The 18842-nt window shown below is 36.5% G+C and overlaps 1 protein-coding gene across 1 annotated transcript in view; it reads right to left on the reverse strand.

Annotated features, from left to right (window-relative positions):
• The window catches only part of PREX2 (phosphatidylinositol-3,4,5-trisphosphate dependent Rac exchange factor 2), a 283936-nt gene that overhangs the window by 23832 nt on the left and 241262 nt on the right, over positions 1 to 18842 (reverse strand). Inside the window, exons 36-37 of the mRNA XM_055318289.1 lie at positions 18309 to 18375; positions 17868 to 18058 (exon numbers count right to left, since the gene is read on the reverse strand). Coding sequence (XP_055174264.1) covers positions 17868 to 18058; positions 18309 to 18375 — 258 coding nt within the window. The remainder of the gene's footprint in view (positions 1 to 17867; positions 18059 to 18308; positions 18376 to 18842) is intronic.

Genomic DNA, 18842 nt, shown 5'->3' on the forward strand with positions numbered 1-18842 from the left:
TCAGGGAGAGCAAGTGCAAAGGCCCTGAGGTTAATGCATGTTCTGCCTGCTTAAGGGCAAGTGTGGAGCTCAAAGTCCAGGGGCACACAGAGAGGAGAAGGAGATGAAGTTATAGAAGTAGTCTGGGCCCCAACATGCATGGCCTTGGGAGTCAGATTTTAGGAGTAAGTAAGTCTTTTATTTCCTTAGTTGATATGAAGAAAAAAAGTCAACATTTACATTATGTGATGTAAAACAACAATTTGTTAAGCAAATTATCAAAATAATTTACTAAGTATCTATCCTTAATATGCTATCAATACTGTATTCAAAGCATCTTCAGTTACTTTCCAGGCAACATTTGCAAAAGCCAGCTCTTCATCCTGATGCTTAAGGATTTCTACCAACCCTTCTTTCATTCTCTACTCCATCTTCCCAGCACCGCACCTATTCCACCCTACCCAGAACTTCTTTCTGCTCATGGTCAACATTATGGTACCACTGCATAAGCCTCTCCTCAAATAAGGAATGTCTGTCCACGTTGGGAGTGTCTTTCAAAATATCAGAAAACTGTTCTAAATGTAGAATGGCAGTTGCTATATGGGTGTCACAACCAGAGGTTCTAGGATTTGAGGATGTCTTGTAGGACTCTGGCCAGGTCACTTCTACTCTCTCAGCCTCCTGTGAAATGACAAAAGCTGGCATACTGGCCTCATAAATGTCCTAAGAATGACCCGAAATGGCATGCATGATCACTTAGCCACGTCTGCGGAGATGCTATCCCCACCCCTCTTTGCTCCTCAGCTCACACCATAAGTCAGCCTAACTGTGCTCATTATGGGACACACATTACTTGAAAAGTCTGAGGAACGTGAGCTTTCATAGATCCTATTTCCCAAACCCCATTGTAAATTTTAACTTTTTACAAAAGCTCTTTTCTACTTTTTATCTTTAAAAAAGATGTTCATTAAAATAACCTTGTGGTTAATTTTATACAATTCTATAATCTTATAAAATTATGATATTATATGATTTTAAGTTCATGATGTTAATGACAAACTTCCACCATTATCTCTTATACATTGGGGATTGGTGGGAGTAGAGTTCACCTGATTATAATTTGGCACTTGCTAATATGTTTCTTTGTGATTTTTCTTTCATATGTTTGTCCCAACTGATCCCAGACCTCAGATATCAGTTTTATTTTATATGTCAAACTACAGAGGGAAACATCAGGGAAAGTATACGAAACAGCCTCCTGTTGCTCGATCCAATTTTCAGATGGAATGATCAGCATCCAAACCTCCCCCTCAACTAAGTCTCACCGGAGAGACAAACCTTATTTTCCTAAATTAGTCCAAATGTGACATATTGTGTTTTGATCATTTATTAACTCATATCTATTATACCATATTTAGTTCACTTTGTAAGACTTCAAATCTTGAAGTTGTATTAGTCCTTTTTATTTTTATTTTATTTTTATTTTTTTTGTATTAGTCCTTTTTTTAAAAAAATGTAATCCTTCTCTTTGAGATGATTCATGGCATTTGTATAATAAATGACATAAAAGATTCTCAAAACCCAAAGATCTATACATTTACCATGATTCCAGACAAAAACATCAGTTTTACTCCTAATTACCTTTTTAAACATTTTTGGTTTTTAAAATTCCCAATTACCTTTTAAAACCTCCAGAGCTCTAATGCTTCATTTAATGTTGATTCAAATTGTACTGAACAAGGAAGCCAATCTCCCAAGGGCTGAAATGCATTAAATTGAGCACTTAGGGACATGCATCACCCCTTTTGGGCCACAAGGGTGATGTAGTAACTTATAGGCAAACTGGTGAGGGAAACCAGAATAATGTGAGGTTTACAGCTTTAAGCTCTGTTTTTGGACAGTGAATTTATTTGCAGACTCTTAGCTCACAGTCAGAGTTCCGATGTTTTCCTTAGTAGCTAATCATTACATTGTTCTCTCTTGGGGGTGATTCCAAGCTTTCCTAATACTAGTAGAGAAGGGTCATTCAGATTCTGACACAAAGAAAACACATGAAACACTGGTGTGATGAAGAGCTCTGAATTTGCAGCCACAATAATTTGCTGTAAACTGACATGATGTAGATGATAAAGTGAGAAACATTAAAATAGAAAATGCAACCTTTAGCAAGGGGTAGTTTGCTTTTTATTTCCTCATATTTGTTAGAATTGAGGCTAAACATTGAAAATCTATTGTACTCCTCAATAATGTTACGTACTTAATTATAACTGAAAATTATCCTCCAAACAAAACCCACTGGAGTCACTGGATTTAGGGATACATGTTGAGACTTCAAAGGCTTCTTGAGCAGCTATTTTAACTATTTTGTGCAAAAATAGTAGAATTGAGGCACTTGGAAAAGTAAGTTCTTTTTTTTTTTGTGCTCATGCAGTATCACTAGCAGAATGATTTTCTTGTTAGAAAAACAGGATTTTGGGGAAGCACATAACTAACCACATCTAACAGCATGTGTTGGGGTCTTCTGAGTGTAAGGGACCATATGTCAAACAACAGTTTTGACCAGTTCTGCAAATGGTGGCATTAGCCATGACCTCTTAACAATCTATATAAACTGCCTAAGTATTAAAACTCATCTGAATCATTTTCATCAATAGGAAGGTTAATTTGATTTTGTACTAGATAAATATAAAGTGAAGCAAATACTTTGTAATTCTGAAATCAGTGAGTTTTGTCCCATGCGGAATTCTACATAATTACTGGAGGTCTGATTTTGTTTTTTTACCTCTGGACTTCCACTTGTACTACCTCATTTCCACCATCCTTTATAACTCCAATGCTGCCTTTAGTCATGGAAACAAGAAGGAGAAAATTCCCTAAGGTCAAATGCATCCCTCAGAGTCTATATTAAGGACATCCTGAGGAACCTATTATTTTGAAAATATTCTTCACGAGTCATATGTCTTTATATGGTTATAGGTATGTACATCTAGAGTCCTATAGATTTATATTTTAAAACATGAAATAATTTCTCCTTTTCCTATAAAAGTCATCTTTTTTTTTCTCCTTTAATTAAAAACCAGACCCATTATACTTGTTCAAGTGACTGTCACAAACAAGTTATTAGGGCTCTAATCAGCTGTGGTTCTCTGAGATAGTTTACTAAGCTGATTACCTGGGCAGCATTCAAGTTTTGCAGAGAAATAATGACTATTTCAATCTCAAGAGAACTAAATAGGTGAAATAAACTGGAACAAAGCAGCTACTACTGCTCTTTGCACACTACTCTTTTATACACAGAAGCTTTTATGACAGATGGAAGGCTCTGATGATCGCCTGATTTTATGCACTCTACAGCATCATCAGAACTTCTGTCCTGGGTAGCCTAAGGCAGATTAGTTTCAACAATCTTTGAACTAAGAACACATTTCTCCTTGTTGGAGAAATATAAATGATTCTGCTCAGTTTCCAAGTGTCTTTACTTCTTTGTGCTTTTCTCATGCTCCCATCTTATTCAGCTATAATAAAACAAGCAGCTGCAGTAGGAAAAATACCCAGGTCAGAGCTTCTCCATTGATATGAGCTTCAGAAGAAAATAGAAGAAATAAGATGTAGAAATTATCTAATCCCTTAAAGTTTTCTTGCGAAATGGTATTTTTAGTATCTTTACTGTTCCCACTTTTACAAAACCTTCCCAGAGTGAGTATAGTCAAGATTAAAATCATAGCTTTCCTAAATTCTGTTTCTAGTTATTTATGATTTACCCACTGCTTCAATTCCAGGTGGAGAAATGTTATAAGCCCCCAAGCCATTCAAAATAAACTCATCCATTATAAGATATGAATGTATTGTGCAATTCCACATGTTAACATACCTAACTCTAGTACCTTTCATGCTAACTTAATTTCCTATTTCTTTCTTTCTTTTTTTTTTTTTTAATTTCCTATTTCTTACTATGTCATCAAGCTCTCCTCTCTAGGTGGACTGCTAATATCTCTTTCCTATTTTGGTACAGTCTCACTCTGACTCTTCCTAGTCTTGCCACTGTTTTTACCGTATAACAAAGGTGATTGTTTAAAAATGCAGATGAAATGGGCACATGGGTGGCTCAGTTGGTTGAACATCCAACTCTTGATTTTGGCTGAGGTCATGATCTCAGAGTTGTGAAGTCAAGCCCCACGTTGGGCTCTGCGCTCAGCTTGGAGTCAGCCTGAAATTCTCTCTCTCCCTCTCTCTCTGCCCCTCCCCCTACTCGCCTGCTCTCTTTCTCTCTCTCTCTCTAAATAAATAAATAAGTACAATCTTTAAAAAAATGCAGATGAAAATGCAAAGATTCAAATGGCTTCCACTTCTTAACATGTAAGGTGTTAACAATATGGTCCCTGGTTTTTCCTTCTTTGTCATTCTACTCTACTGTGTACGGTTCTCTGAAATCACCACCTCTCATAGTTCTCATGTGCTGTTCCCTCATGTATATGATCTCACATGCTTGGTTTGGGTCACACATCATATCTCTTATCATGCTATAGCATACTTGTGGGAAAAGTGTGGGGCTAAAGAGCATAGGCATTGCAGGTAAACTTCCTGAGTTGGAGCTTGGATTTGCTAAAACTGTGTGAAGTTGGGCAAGTTACTTAAGCTCCTGAAACCGTTTCCCCATCTGTAAATCAAGTTTAGTGATATGTTATTATATTATTTCCAGGATTAAATGAAATAATTCATGTCTAGTACTTAACACAGGGTATAACTTAACTAATTAATACAGGTAGCATGTTCTTAATAAATGTTAGCAATTTTCATTAATATACTACCACTACCACTACCGCCATTGCTACGCTCGACTGGTATTTGAACTGATGGGCCTTCCTAGATCCTACATACTTCTCAGGACTCAGTATGCATTTCATTTAGACTTACCGAAAAAAAAATGACACGAATTCTTAATGTATGCCAATGGTATTATTATACGTATACTCCTAAAAGGTAAGATTCATTTCTTTATACTCTGCATTTGTTCAATGTATTGTATGCATTTTATTTATTTGTTCAAGAAGTGTTCACTGATTAAATGAATTTGATGAAGTAATAAATGCAGTAGAGGGACAATAAACATTAGTAAAAATGTAATCATGGATTCTCTTATGGTTTATAAATAGCAAATGACTTTTCTATCATGAACCATGGCTTACACTTCCCTTTCTCTGGGTTTAACCACTGCTTCTATCATGTCTTTTGATTAACAACTCTGGATGAATTTTGACAGTACTCGGAAAAAATACATTATAATATGTCCAATTAATTATCACAATATTAATTCATTAACTATTAATTACTCTGATCAAAGTTATCATGGGAAGATTTCATCAGTACTGCCTGTTTGACAAGAGACAAACAAAAATCTTGAAAACCTCAACAGACATCCAGAGGTTATTTCTATAGACTCTACTGGAAACTTGCCTGAGTGAGGATTATGGGCTTTTGGACTGCAACTATTGTTAGACTGTCACTCATATTTTCTTAAAGGAAGTATGTAAATATTTAATATCTTATTAGGCATGTGTATATATCAGATGAGTGAATTCCTTATTGTTTAATTTATACTTATAAATATATTTCTATCAGTATTTTCTGGGTTCAGAAGAAAACATCTGAAACTCTAACAGAATCCCTTCTTTCATAGTGTCAACATGACATGTTATATATTCTTCTCTATTGCACTTTGAAACTTATAAATCTATTCCTTGAGTCATTTCATTTAAAATCTCAACTCAATCTTCTGAACACCTCTCTCCTATTGTCATCATTAAAGAGAACCCATGCTCCATAGTTACGGCTGTCTGACTTCCAACGTGGTTCTTCTGTCAAGACCTCATATTTAAGTACAGTGACACCAAGGACTCTCTGGTTTGGTATAGCATGGTGCATGCCACACACTGGTGCTCCATAGTTTTCTTTTTCCTCTCAATGAATGAAAGAATAAACAAATGGTAGCATCTGATTCTTTTCAAGTTCTAAATATTTGTCTCTAACACATACTCTTGGGTTTTGACATCAGAAAAGAAAACTTCCTGTCCTTGAATACAAAGGGATCCTGTTCTGCTGCTCTTGAATGACTTTCTACAAGATACCAAAGGAGAATTCTAAAAATAAGTTCCCATAGGACCCAGTGTTTTGTGTATTCTATTTCTTACAGATGAGAGGAGTTAACTCTTATATTTTCCATACTCCTATTTCATACTATACTGACATTACTGTGACTTTTTTTCTAGCTTTGTTGAGCTATAATTGACATATAACATTTTGCAAGTTTAAGGTGTGTAACATGTTCATTTGATACACTTATGTGTTGCAAAATGATTACCACAGTAGGGTTTGCTAGCACCTGTATCACATCACAAAATTACCACTTCTTCTTCATGGTAAGAACTCATTTAAGACCTCCTTTGCACCCACTGTGATTTTTTTAAAAAAATAGTTCTTACAAGGTCTCCCCTATTTAGTAGGTATGATCTAGTTATTTTATCTTATTTTTAAAGATTTATTTATTCATTCATGAGAGACACAGAAAGCGAGAGAGAGGGGCAGAGACACAGGCAGAGGGAGAAGCAGGCCCCTCACAGGGAGCCCAATGTGGGACTTGATCCCGGATCCTGGGATTATGACCTGAGTCAAAGGCAGGCACCCATCCACTGAGCCACCCAGGCATCCTTGATCTAGTTATTTTAAACTTGTATTTCATATTTTTTCTCTGCAATGAGAAGATGGATTCACTATCAGAAACACAGAGTAAGACAGAAAAACCCAGTGTTCACTATTGCCAGGTCTCGCAATAGATGCTTTCACATGTATTGCTCATTTATTCCTCTGCCATCTTTTTTTCAGAAAGAAATCATTATTCCCACTTCACCAATAAGTCCCTGAGAGACCGGGTGATGTAATCACAGTCACAGAGAGGAAGTAACAGGATTCAAAACCAGTTTTCTGATTCAAAATCCAGGGCTCTTTCCATCATACCAAAGTCACATCATGTGGATTACTACATTTAGAAATTCCAGCTCCCCACATCCATAAGTCAACAATCACAATCGTGGTCTCAGCATTTGTACTTTAAATGCATTGTTTTGGTAGGGGTTAATTCAGCCAGCCCAAACCACTTCACTACGAATGTAGACCCCATTGTACGAAAATACATTCATGATTAAAAAGGATTTAGATTTGAAGCATGCTAAGCAATATATCGATTGTAAAGCAATCAAGTAGGAAAAATAAACTGAAGGGAGACTGCATGCCTTCTCTACCACAGATCTGCATTTTTCTATATAAAATGCACTGTTCTGTGTAAAGCATGTTCATTCCCGCAGTGATCTCATTCATTCTGGCTTCTAATTACTTTTAAGTACTGAGCACAGAGCGCCACTGTAAAAAGTCTATTGACAACCAGAATGAAGCACCTGAATGAAAAAACTAATTGTTTAATGTTGTTTCTTTCCCCTGCTCCCTTTTATTACCTTACGCAGAGGAAGAATCAAACACCCGAGGGCTAAATGCAGTATGTTAAATACTGCTCAGTCCCCAGGTGACTGCTATGGTTCTACACAGGCAGAGTCTCTGCAAAATTAATATGGAAAGGCCCACTGCCAACCTATTGATCTTTCCCACCATGGTCACTCTTAGCAAAGTGTCTGTGACAAATAGAAAGCTTGAGAAAATTGCCACAAGTTTATAGGGGTTTCTAAAACCTAACACCTATGTCCTTGTTCCCCTGAAACAGAGAAGGTGCTTTTTCCAATAAAACCATAAATACATTTATGTGAAAAAAGAGCAGATACTTGTTTTCAACAATAAAAGAATTCACTCATCTGATATATACACATACACATGTCTAATAAGATACTAAATATTTACATTCTTCCTTTAATAAAATGTGAGTTACAGTCTAACAATAGTTGCAGTCCAAAAGCCCATAATCACTCAGGCAAGTTTCCAGTAGATTCTATAGACATAACCTCTGGATGTCTATTGAGACTTTCAAGATTTTTGTTTGTCTCTTGTCAAACAGGCAGTACTGATGAAATCTTCCCATGATAACTTTGATGACAGTAATTAATAGTTAATGAATTAAAACTGTGATAATTAATTGGACATATTATAATGTATATTTTCCAAGTACTATCAAAATTCATGCAGAGTTGTTAGTCAAAAGACATGGTATGAGCAGTGGTTAAACCCGGAGAAAGGGAAGTGTAAGCCATGGTTCATGAAAGAAAAGTCATTTGCTATTTATAAGCCATAAGGGAACCTGTAATTACGTCTATTGGGCTTTCAAGATTATTGTTTGACTCTTGTCAAACAGGCAGTAAGGATGAAATCTTCCCACGACCATTCTGGATTCCTATGTGTCACAGCCTGAGAGCTGAAAATCAAGGGGTTAATGAGCATTTGAAAAGAAGACAAGGAGGTGGCAGGCAGAGAGGGGTGCTGCGCAAAACAACAGAACAAACGGAACAAACAAACGCAGAAGTGATGGGCAACAGCTGGAGAGAGATCCTGGCAGCAGAAGCACAGCCAAATTGAATACTCAACTCGCTCCATATATCTTCAGGCAAAAAAGCAATCGAATTTAAGGGGCACATTTTCAGCACCGCACAGGGAATTAGCCATGAAAGTCCCATTAAAGATAATGGGACTTTCTATTGCAACTTTCAATACATTCTCTGAAAGTTCTCAGCATATATCTTTAAGCCTAGGCTTTAAAAATCAACCTCCAGGCAAAGCATTCCACATCCTTCATTCCTTCCCAGGCAAGCCCATTAAGGTGTGTTTTTCTTTGACCTAGTTTTTCATTGCTGAGGTTGGCACAGAGGCCATCACGGGGATAGGTGATGAGCAGGCACGTAGGCAGACGAGGATGTATTCGCTGTGCTAAAAATGGGTATGGATATGAAACGTGTGTGAGTTAGGATCAAAATCATTTTTGATTTTTCAGCCTGGACTCTTGCACCAATTTCTTTCATTTCTGTTTTGTTTTGGGGGATTTAACTGAATAGGTTGGGTACCTTTCCCGGCTGCCCAAAGTCCTTCAACACTCCCTTTCTATTCCCATCTTCTCTACTTTGCTATTTGCCTTCTGTCCTTACTCTGTAGGTTCTTTGACGATGCCAACACTTACGGTTGTCTGGCACGTGATTTTCACCTGTTTCCTAATTCTCTGACACTATACCACAACCATTTTCTCTGTGACCCGTTTACTCAAGTCACTGAATAGAGCTTTGTATCAGTATTTTTTAGACCTTTCTAGTGGATCCTTCCTTCAGTGTTTTATTCGGAGGCTCCTCCTTTGTTGCTCCTCTTAATCAGGGTGCCAGAGGATGGAGCAGTAGAGAACCAGGGAATATGAACACGCCATGTGCGTTCCAGGGTGGTCATTTCTCAGTGTTCATGGTTGGCAGCTGATCACTCTTTTCTCACAATTCTGTGCCTTTTTCCTGGAATATCTCTTCCCTGTTGCTAACACATGAAGTATATTCCCAGAAAATTCTTAGTAATGTTTTAAACCAGCTCAAATATATCTCTTTGAAGCCTTCTCAGATATGGTCCCTTCTGCAATCTTCCTGTTCTCAAGAATCACTTCACCTCCTTTTCCACAGCCTCTTTGCTATGTTTGTGTGTATATACCCATTTACATTATACCCATTTATGCATATATACCCCTTTAGTCCTTGCTGTCTATGAATCTGTCAGAGGACATCCCCATAGAAGACATCATGGACATCTAAACTCAACATGTAACAGATTAATTCCACATCCTTCTCCACTGGGCCATCCTTCATTTCCTTCATTGGCTAATTACTAGTCATGCTTTAAAACCTATAACAGGTGCTACCCTACACCCTTCCTGCTTTACAGGATTTCATTCTCATATCTCTGTATTCCTCCAGATGATACTAGACGACCTACTACCAATTTAAGATTAACTCATAAAGGCATAAGCGGCCACTTCCTTCTGTCAACTTTCTTCATGCCACTGCTCTCCTGATCCAGGTTCATAGAGAGGAAGAGATAGCCATATTACTTCTCTCCTCCGGAGGATCGAAATTTTGACTTATGACATTTATTAGAGCGGATATAAAATCACTAACCTTGAAGCCCTCAGAAACACATCCCAGAAAGTGACTGGCATTTTATTTTATTTTTAATATAATTCTGCAGGTTTAGGAAAAACAATAACTTCAGCTTATTTAAAATAAATTTTGAAGACTCATGCCCTGCTTAACAATTTTTATAGTGATTCTGTATTTATCACTTTTAGATAGCTAAATCCAAATAAAATTTAGTAACGCAAATGCTTAAATTTTATTAAATTTAAATTTAATATGTTAAATAGTAAAACTGGGTTTGGCAAATACTGATGAAACATAATTAGTAATTACATATTTAGACTGTTTTGTCTGGGTGCCTGGCTGGCACAGTCAGTAGAGCATGCAACTCCTGATCTTGTGGTTATGAGTTCAAGTCCTGCATTGAGCATAGAACTTATATAATTTTTTTTTAAAAAAACCCACTCTTATAGATTATTTTTATCAAGATATGTTTAATGTATTTTGATCACTGAAACTTTACCAATTTTAATGATGTAAGGTAATCACAAATAAACTCTCATTTTTTATATACTGAAATTAAGGCTTTGGGGCCAATATCACGTGATAGCTGAAGGTCAGAACTAGAACCCACAGCAGTAAGTCACTCTCATAATTACTGTCTTATTCTTCTTTCACAGTAATCTAAGTTGACGAAAACAATGGACATTTTAAAATTACAGAATAATTTAATACACTAATTTATTAAGATTCATATCAATTGTAAAGAAAAATCTAGGTAACAAAACAAACATATATGGAAATTTGACCCATCTCTAAGGTAAATAATTTTTACAAAAGATAATGAAAGAAATTAAAGAATGGAACTTCTATCATATTTGAAATATTTGATTTCTTATCTTTTTTTAAAGATTTTATTTATTTATTCATGAGAAGCACACACACACACAGAGGCAGAGACACAGGCAGAGGGAGAAGCAGGCTCCATGTAGGGAGCCCGATGTGGGACTCGATCCCGGCTCTCCAGAATCACGCCCTGGGCTGAAGGCAGCACTATGCAGCTGAGCCACGCAGACTGCCCATGATTTCTAATCATTTTAATAGAAAATACCTGTATTATTTATCTGGTTTTTAAAATTAATATAAATTATGGAGGTTTATTTGCCTATTTTACATTTCAGCATGATTTGAAATTCTAGGTTTATGTTTCTTTTCTTACCCTAATTTTACTGAGGTTTAATTGACCTAAATATTGGACATGCTTAGGGTATATCATTTGTTGATTTTAAGATATATATGCACACACATGAAATATTCATCCAATCAAGTTGATTAACATACCCATCACCCCACACAATTAGCATTTTCTTTTTCTTCTTTTTTTTTTTGGTGGTAAAAACACTTAAGATCTATCCTCCTAGCAAATGTCCAAGTATACAAACATTATTGTTATGTACAGTCACACTGTCCTATATTAGATATCCAGAACTTATTCTCCCATAATTGAAATGTTGTATCCCTTGACCAACATCTCCCCACTTTCTCCTCCTACCAGCCCACGCTATCCCAGTCTATCCTCTGCTCCTATGAGTTTGGCAAAGTATTTAAGATTTACACTTATATCCTATCATGCATAGGATATATTTTGTCTTTCTCCCAGAGCCCCATTCTAAGAGTCTTATTTTTTCCCCTTCTAAAAATTAAAGCACAATCATATATTTTCATATTTGCTTTTGTTTTGATACATTAGTGATTTTATTAGATTTCAAACAAATGAGAACAGTTACATTCATATAAAATTTTAAATGTTGAAGAAAATAGTCATAACTGCAGTTACATTTAATGGCAATTTTAAATGTCATTTCTGTTATTACTACTACTACCCTATATAAATGTACTGTTTTAGACTAATGTGCTTCAGATTCCTACGGAGCATAATTTTAGAACTTCTTGTTGAGAATGTACAGTACCCCGAGATCATGAGCTAGTATACTGAAGTGCTTCTTGTGTTCTATTTAGCCATCTTTCTGGAGATTTAAAATTCAAGTATTTCCACTAATCTTGTTATTGAAGCTTTCAAGTCATTTTTGAACAAAAGATAAATGGATATATCTGAAACCTACATTTGCTTATTATGGTAATTTATTTTTTCTGTCCCATACCTAGAATCTAACTTACAGATGGAAATTCCCAGAGTAAATCTCCTCCTCTTACTTGATGTTTTCACCACACAATGGAAAAAGATGCAGCTTTATTATCTGCCCTATCAGGACTCTGATTACCTAAGTCAGGTCACCTTGAGTGCCCCACTTTTACAAGATTCTGCATTCCTAAGTTGGGCCTATTTGTCAATTTGTCCTTTGATGTCACGGTTATGACAAAATAAAATATTTCTAAGAGAGTCCTTCAAAGTTCATACAAAAATGGTTTCTAAAATTGCTAATTAGTAGTTACCTGAAAAGGTTTTTTCTTTTTTTTTTTTTTAATTGCTTACATGAACTGGGCATCCTTACAGGTTCATCATTTGAAATAAAAACTATTTGAACCAGTAATATATATTTTTCTTCAGTTGTTTTTATATTTTAATTCCTGGATTTCATTTTCCTAACCAGTGCTTATAATCATTCTTTGGGTCCTATATGATGGTCATAGGATGGATTATATAAATGCTTGTCAAGGAAGGGGAAGAGAGGGTTGACTCTGAAGATTCAAATACCAAGGGTCATACTGTCAAATGTGAACATGTGTCTCAATTTCCACATAACCAACAAAGGAAAGCATCTTGGGAAGAGACCCCTCTAAAGTTAGAAGCTTCACATATTTGTGGCCTTTTAGTTCCTAAAACTCTATATATGTTAAAACTAATTTCTGCAATGTATTAAAAAAAAGTCTAACACTGTAATACACAGATGGTAGCTAGCTTGATGTTTATCAATGTTTTTCAATAGTGAGAACAGGCAGGCCTTGCCACAGACTGTTTCCTTCTCACACAAGATTCTGGGTTCTAATCAGAAGACAAGACACTGACCAATGCCAGGTGCTGGTGAACCCCGGATTCAACAAGCTCCTCCTAGTGGTGCTGCTCACAACCCCCTACTGGATGGGCGAACAGGAGGTAGGTTACTTTAAAATGCAGAACCTTGTTTCTTGGAAGAGATTCATCCTCATAACAAAGTGTGAAGATAAAATATAACTTGTGTGTACAGGTCACCAAGGTTTAGGTTCAAAGCCATCACAGAGCGAGTGAGGCCTATGCTCAAATCACGTAACCTCCTGCAGGGCCATATCAAGGTTCTAACACCGTGAAGATCAATTATTAAAAGATACTGAGAGTATGTGGACAAAAACTCTTTGGAACAAGTCCTTAGAGGGAAAAACCGTGATTCTGGATTTCCTGCCCTCACGAGAAATTTCTTTGAAGTTACCTTTTCAGGTAGCCTCTGGAAATTTCCACCTACTTGTTCCCACTGGCAAAGGAAGCATAAGCTAATATCGCGAGAAGGAAATGACATCTTTGTTTTTGGACACAGTAAGACCCATGATTCTTGTTTTATAACATTTGCAATATACTGATTTATGCTGGTTAAAGAAAAACAGTTGGCTGTTAAGCTGGGGTGGGAATAAAGAACTACAACAAAATGAAATGCCACATTGAATGGAAGGATGCTGCAGTATGAAATAAAAGAAAATTTAGAATCCTTGTTTGCACGCTTTTGGATTGCTTGCAACAAATAACTGGCAGGAGTGTGAGAGAACTTTAAAAGCCACGAGCCGATTCAGTAGTTTAGAAATGTTCAATTTGGTAAAAACCAAGTTTTGTCTATGAAGCAGGTATGTAGAATGGCATATATCTTCATGGAAAAGGAAATTCAAAGAATTTTTAATTCAAATGTACAAACATTTGAATTTGTTAGTCAAAGAAGCATAAACTAAAGCACTGGTGATATATCATCTAGGAGAGAAGCACAATACATAAATGGATTCAAATACCCTCTGCAGACCAGAAAAAGGTCAAAGTGCCTCATAACTACCTAACCTTCTGGTTGTGTTGTACATGAGGATGAAGCTTTTGGGAACCTAAATAATATATATTATTGGTCACAAAGGTTTAAACTCTTTGACATAGTATTTCTATCTGGAGGATTTTTTTTTCTTGTAACTTTGTGGAAAATAAAATTGAAATCTGAACAGCTATATAATGAAAGCAGCCTCTCTGCAGGCATTATGTGCAATGGACAAGGAAGATAAACCACTAAAGTAATCATTTAGTAAACTATGGTACAGCAACTGGTTCAGTTAACTATGTAACGAATAAAAGTGAAAATGAGAAAACCTACATTGTACATTTTGAAAAAACAGATATAGTTGTAATGAGCATAAAGCAGATTGTTGAACCATATTTACTAATAAAACAGTGTTTAATTGTGTGTTGTTTGATGAAAACTGCAAAAGATGACACAAAATGAACATGAAAGAAGGCTTGTCAGGATAGTAAATTATAAAAATGCTCCATTGGTTAAACTACCTTTAATATCAAGTTTATACTGTATAAAAGGCAAAAACCTGCTTTTAAGAAGAGACAGTCCTGTTCTTCCACCATCCAATAGCAATCACTGACATAAGTGAATCGTTAAGAGAGTGTGGGCAGGGAAGTTCATCAGTAGAATTGTAATACACACAAAGGACTTCCCTAGGGAAAAGAATTTAATAAAAACAAAGCCAGGCTAAATGCTATGAGAAGATTTTAATAATTCATCCTGAATTCTATTCCTGCTAATCTTGCATTCACTGTTGTACACAGCTCTGCCATCCAATTCAGGTTGGCATTAAAACATCTAGACATTAATGCTAATTAAATCTGCCTTTTCATTCTGAAAAACCACATTATTCTCTTTAATATCAAACACATGCAGTATCATTCAACACTCTAAAAATATTTTAGATTCTCCTTTTATTTTGTAAATAAAATCAGAAAGGGCAAGAAATTGACTATCTCATGTGGATGCAATAGCACTGACCATTTCTCATCTGGGTTTTAGAAGTAAATGATAAAAATAGTTTGTGTGATATTTATTCTGATTCACAGTGTGGACTTCACCGCTTGTCAGAACCTGAAGCTAAATCTCCATGTCTAATGTTGAGTGCAGGTGTGGATCTACTTGGGTTTCTCTCTGGCTGTCTAAATTCTAATTATGAAGGAATTATTTTAAGAACAGCCTTTACATGAGATTTCTAAATCCAATAATAAATTAGCACATTTTATTGTCATAAAAAATGTAAGCACAGCCTTCACCAAGAGATTAAAAGATAATGTTAAACTCCCATTTTATTCCCCATAATAGAAAAATAGAGCTGTGCCTTTTTCAAATAGTTTTAACTTTAAATTCAGCATTTGTCCTGGAATATTTGTCCCTATATCTCAGTAAATGTCTCTGCAATGAACTAACTAAAGCTACATTTATTTTGAACAGAAAAAGGCAAACTACTTTGAAATTTCAATGTTACTTGTGGTCCCAACACACCCATCAATGAATATGGTAATTACAAAACAATTGTGGGGCATCAATCTATTTCTCTTATGAAACATAAGTCAGATTCTAAAATTGCTCATGGGATAGCAGAGAGAATAATCAGGACAGTCATGGTTCTAGGATTAAGTGCAGATTTAGATGCATTAACTTTCAGTAAATTAATGTGGGAGTAAGAGAGTGTGCTTGTAGTTTCAAAGTCCGAAGTGTCCCCTTCGTGGTCATAGTATATCCAGTCCTCAGACAACCATGACCTTGCACCAGGGTAAGATAAGAACACCAATCATCAAAGTCATGACACTTCACTGAGGCCACAATGGCCTTCGTGCAGTTCCTTGAGCTCCCATGTGAGCTCTCACATTTGCACCGCTGCTCCTTAGGATCAAATGCTCTTTCTCAGAGCATAAATTTGCATAAATCACTCCTTAATTTCATACAAGTCTCTGATGAAATCCCCTGTTGGATAGTGCTACCCCTTCTTCCCATGCTGTCACCTAATACCCCTCTGACTTCTGTTTTTTTTTCTACTTATTCCATCTACTCCATTACATATTTATTTATGTTGTTATCATGTTGCCCCAACACAATGTACACTATTTGAGAATAGGGACTTTAATTTTTCAAGGCTGTATTCCCAGCAACTAGAGCAGTGCTGGCACATAATTGGTGCCCAATGCATATTTACTGAGTGAATGAATAATGAATACATAAATGAGTGAATGAATAAGTGGGAACAGAAGGAGTGAACATGAGTTGATCAGAAGGGAGAGATCACTTCTCTGCTAGTAAACAAATTATGAAATATTTTATGCATTTGGTTGCAGACGATATTTTCAATTAAGCTTATTACAGCTTGCAATGGAGCACAAAGTACACAGCCATTAAAATAAAGGAAAAAATCTGTATGCTTTGTCAACCACAGAATATAATGCTCCTTTCAGAGGAATAAGGTCTTGCCATACTTCGTAAGCAAGAACACGTTGTGGAGGACCTGAAGACTAGTATTTCAGCACACCAAATCGAAATGGAATTTTACAGATGAGAACCTGCTGCCTTGGATCATTTTTCTCCTACTTTTCACCTCTTCACCCTGACTCATCAAAAGTCAGTTCAAACATCACGTTCTTTAGGGAAAGTTCTACCCATCTCGGAGATCAGTTTTCCTTCTGAATCTTAGATTTTAGCTGTAAGTTTCCTAGGTCACTTACATTTTCTTGCAATGGAGGTCTCTTTGTTATTTTTTATTATGTTATCATCTTATTATATCTTTTTCTTATTTTTGTTGTCTGTTGTTCATGCTGTACTTATGCCTCTAACATGAGCATCATCACTTTATGATTTTACATGACCGACAGTCCAACTGCAGTCCTCTGTGTTGGTCATGTAGCAAGTAAATGTGACTAAACAATTCTATCATCCTCAAAATCTAACTGGGCCAGTTCCAAGAAGAGGCTGTGATGGGAGACAGGACATTATTTAGCCACTCAGATTACAATGTGGACCAAATTCTGCTTCATTATTGTTAATACATGGTTTCACTTCCTTGTGAAAATGGTGAGGAGACAGAGGAGGAGCAAGTGGTTATGGGGAAAGACTTGACATGGGCTCTTCCACCCCCATTTCACAGCTGACTCAGTTGTAGGAGTTCATAAGCCTCCCTTGGATGCCCCAGACTGAGTACACTTGTCTAAGACAAATCACTTGCACTGGACCCACCTAAAATTTCCCTTTCCATTTTCAGGAACGCATATTGTATGGGCTCCTGGATGTAAATTTGCCAAGTATAGGAAGAGAGTAGTAACCCCAAGGCAGCACCTACCTCACAACCACTGGGTATAGAAACCCAAACACCAAAGGATGGAATGTCCATTAAGTGCAGAGAAGGAAGCTTTTTGTTTGTTTGTTTGTTTGTTTTTGTTTTTTTTTTTTTTAGCTACTTGCCAGCTCCTACCAGGCAAGTTCCTTTAGTTTGTATCTAAAGTATAAATCTTGTAATATAAATGCAAGGATGAAAAGATTCTAGACAGATAAGATACGGTGATATAAATGTGGGATTGCATTCATTTGTAGATTAAATAGTCACAGAACATATAACTAAAGCCAGAAAATACTGTGTAACAACGATCTGGTTTCCCAAATCTTATTCCAAATACATCGGAGTCCTTTGAATGTTTCCGGTTCTAATTTTGTATAACCAAAACATAAGAAAGAACCTCCCAGTGAATTCAGCACGAGAGAGGCAGGCAGGACAGGCCAGTTCACATACCTGTGCACACCGCTGTTGCACATGATGATGTGGCAAGCTCCCAGCCTGTTGCACAGCTCTGAGGAAACAGACAGCAGCCCCACCCCGGAGGCGCTGCAGGCTGTGTTTGCGCAGGCCGCAGTGCGCTTGGATCTGATAAACGAGGCTACCAGTCGATAAAGTTCATCCAAAGCATTGAGAGGCCTCATTAGCTGCAGAAAAAAAGTGATCAACATAAAGTCCAACATGTCTAGCAGGAAGAAATCCTTTTAGATAGGATACAACTCACAGCTGTTACAACATTTAATGAATAGTCTAAAATATTTTCGTTGTGGAGGTGATGGAATTGGAGGCTACAGATATTTGTAATTACGCAGAATTATACAGAACAGCAGCAGAAAAATTAAGTAAGATAAGTATGTAAATGGCAAAACATCAGAAAAAGCACTCATTTCTTTTTACCTTATCTACATAGGCAGCTTTGGATGTGGAGTTTGGTGGTGAATTTGACTTGTCCAAGTAGAAGGCCCTGTAAGAATCCGAAGAATAAATGATCACTTACTGCTAGAAAAATTAAAGTGCATGGAGATATGCATGTTTCACTGACTTCCTTTTAAAAGCAAATGAATGAACAAGTGTTGGACCCCGAGATGAGTGGGATTGCAAAAAAGTCAATTATTCTTCCATTCAGAAAAAATGACTCAACAGGTACCTGAGTGGATCAGTCAGTTGAGCATCTGACTCTATTTCCGCTCAGGTTATGATCTCAGGGTTATGAGATGGAACCCCACTTCGGGCTCTGCACTTAGCAGGCAATCTGCTTGAGATTCTCTCTCTCTCTCTCTCCCTCTCCACCTACGCCATCCCCAGGCCTGAATGTGTGCTCTCTCAAACAAAAATTTTTAAAAATTAAAAAAAAAAAGAAAAAGAAAAAAAATGACTAAAGCCACCATCAGCTTTATTACATATTGTGTGACCTCAGAGACATTACTTAAT

The sequence above is a fragment of the Nyctereutes procyonoides genome, unplaced genomic scaffold (genome assembly GCF_905146905.1).
Source record: "Nyctereutes procyonoides isolate TBG_1078 unplaced genomic scaffold, NYPRO_anot_genome, whole genome shotgun sequence".
Lineage (NCBI taxonomy): Eukaryota > Metazoa > Chordata > Mammalia > Carnivora > Canidae > Nyctereutes > Nyctereutes procyonoides.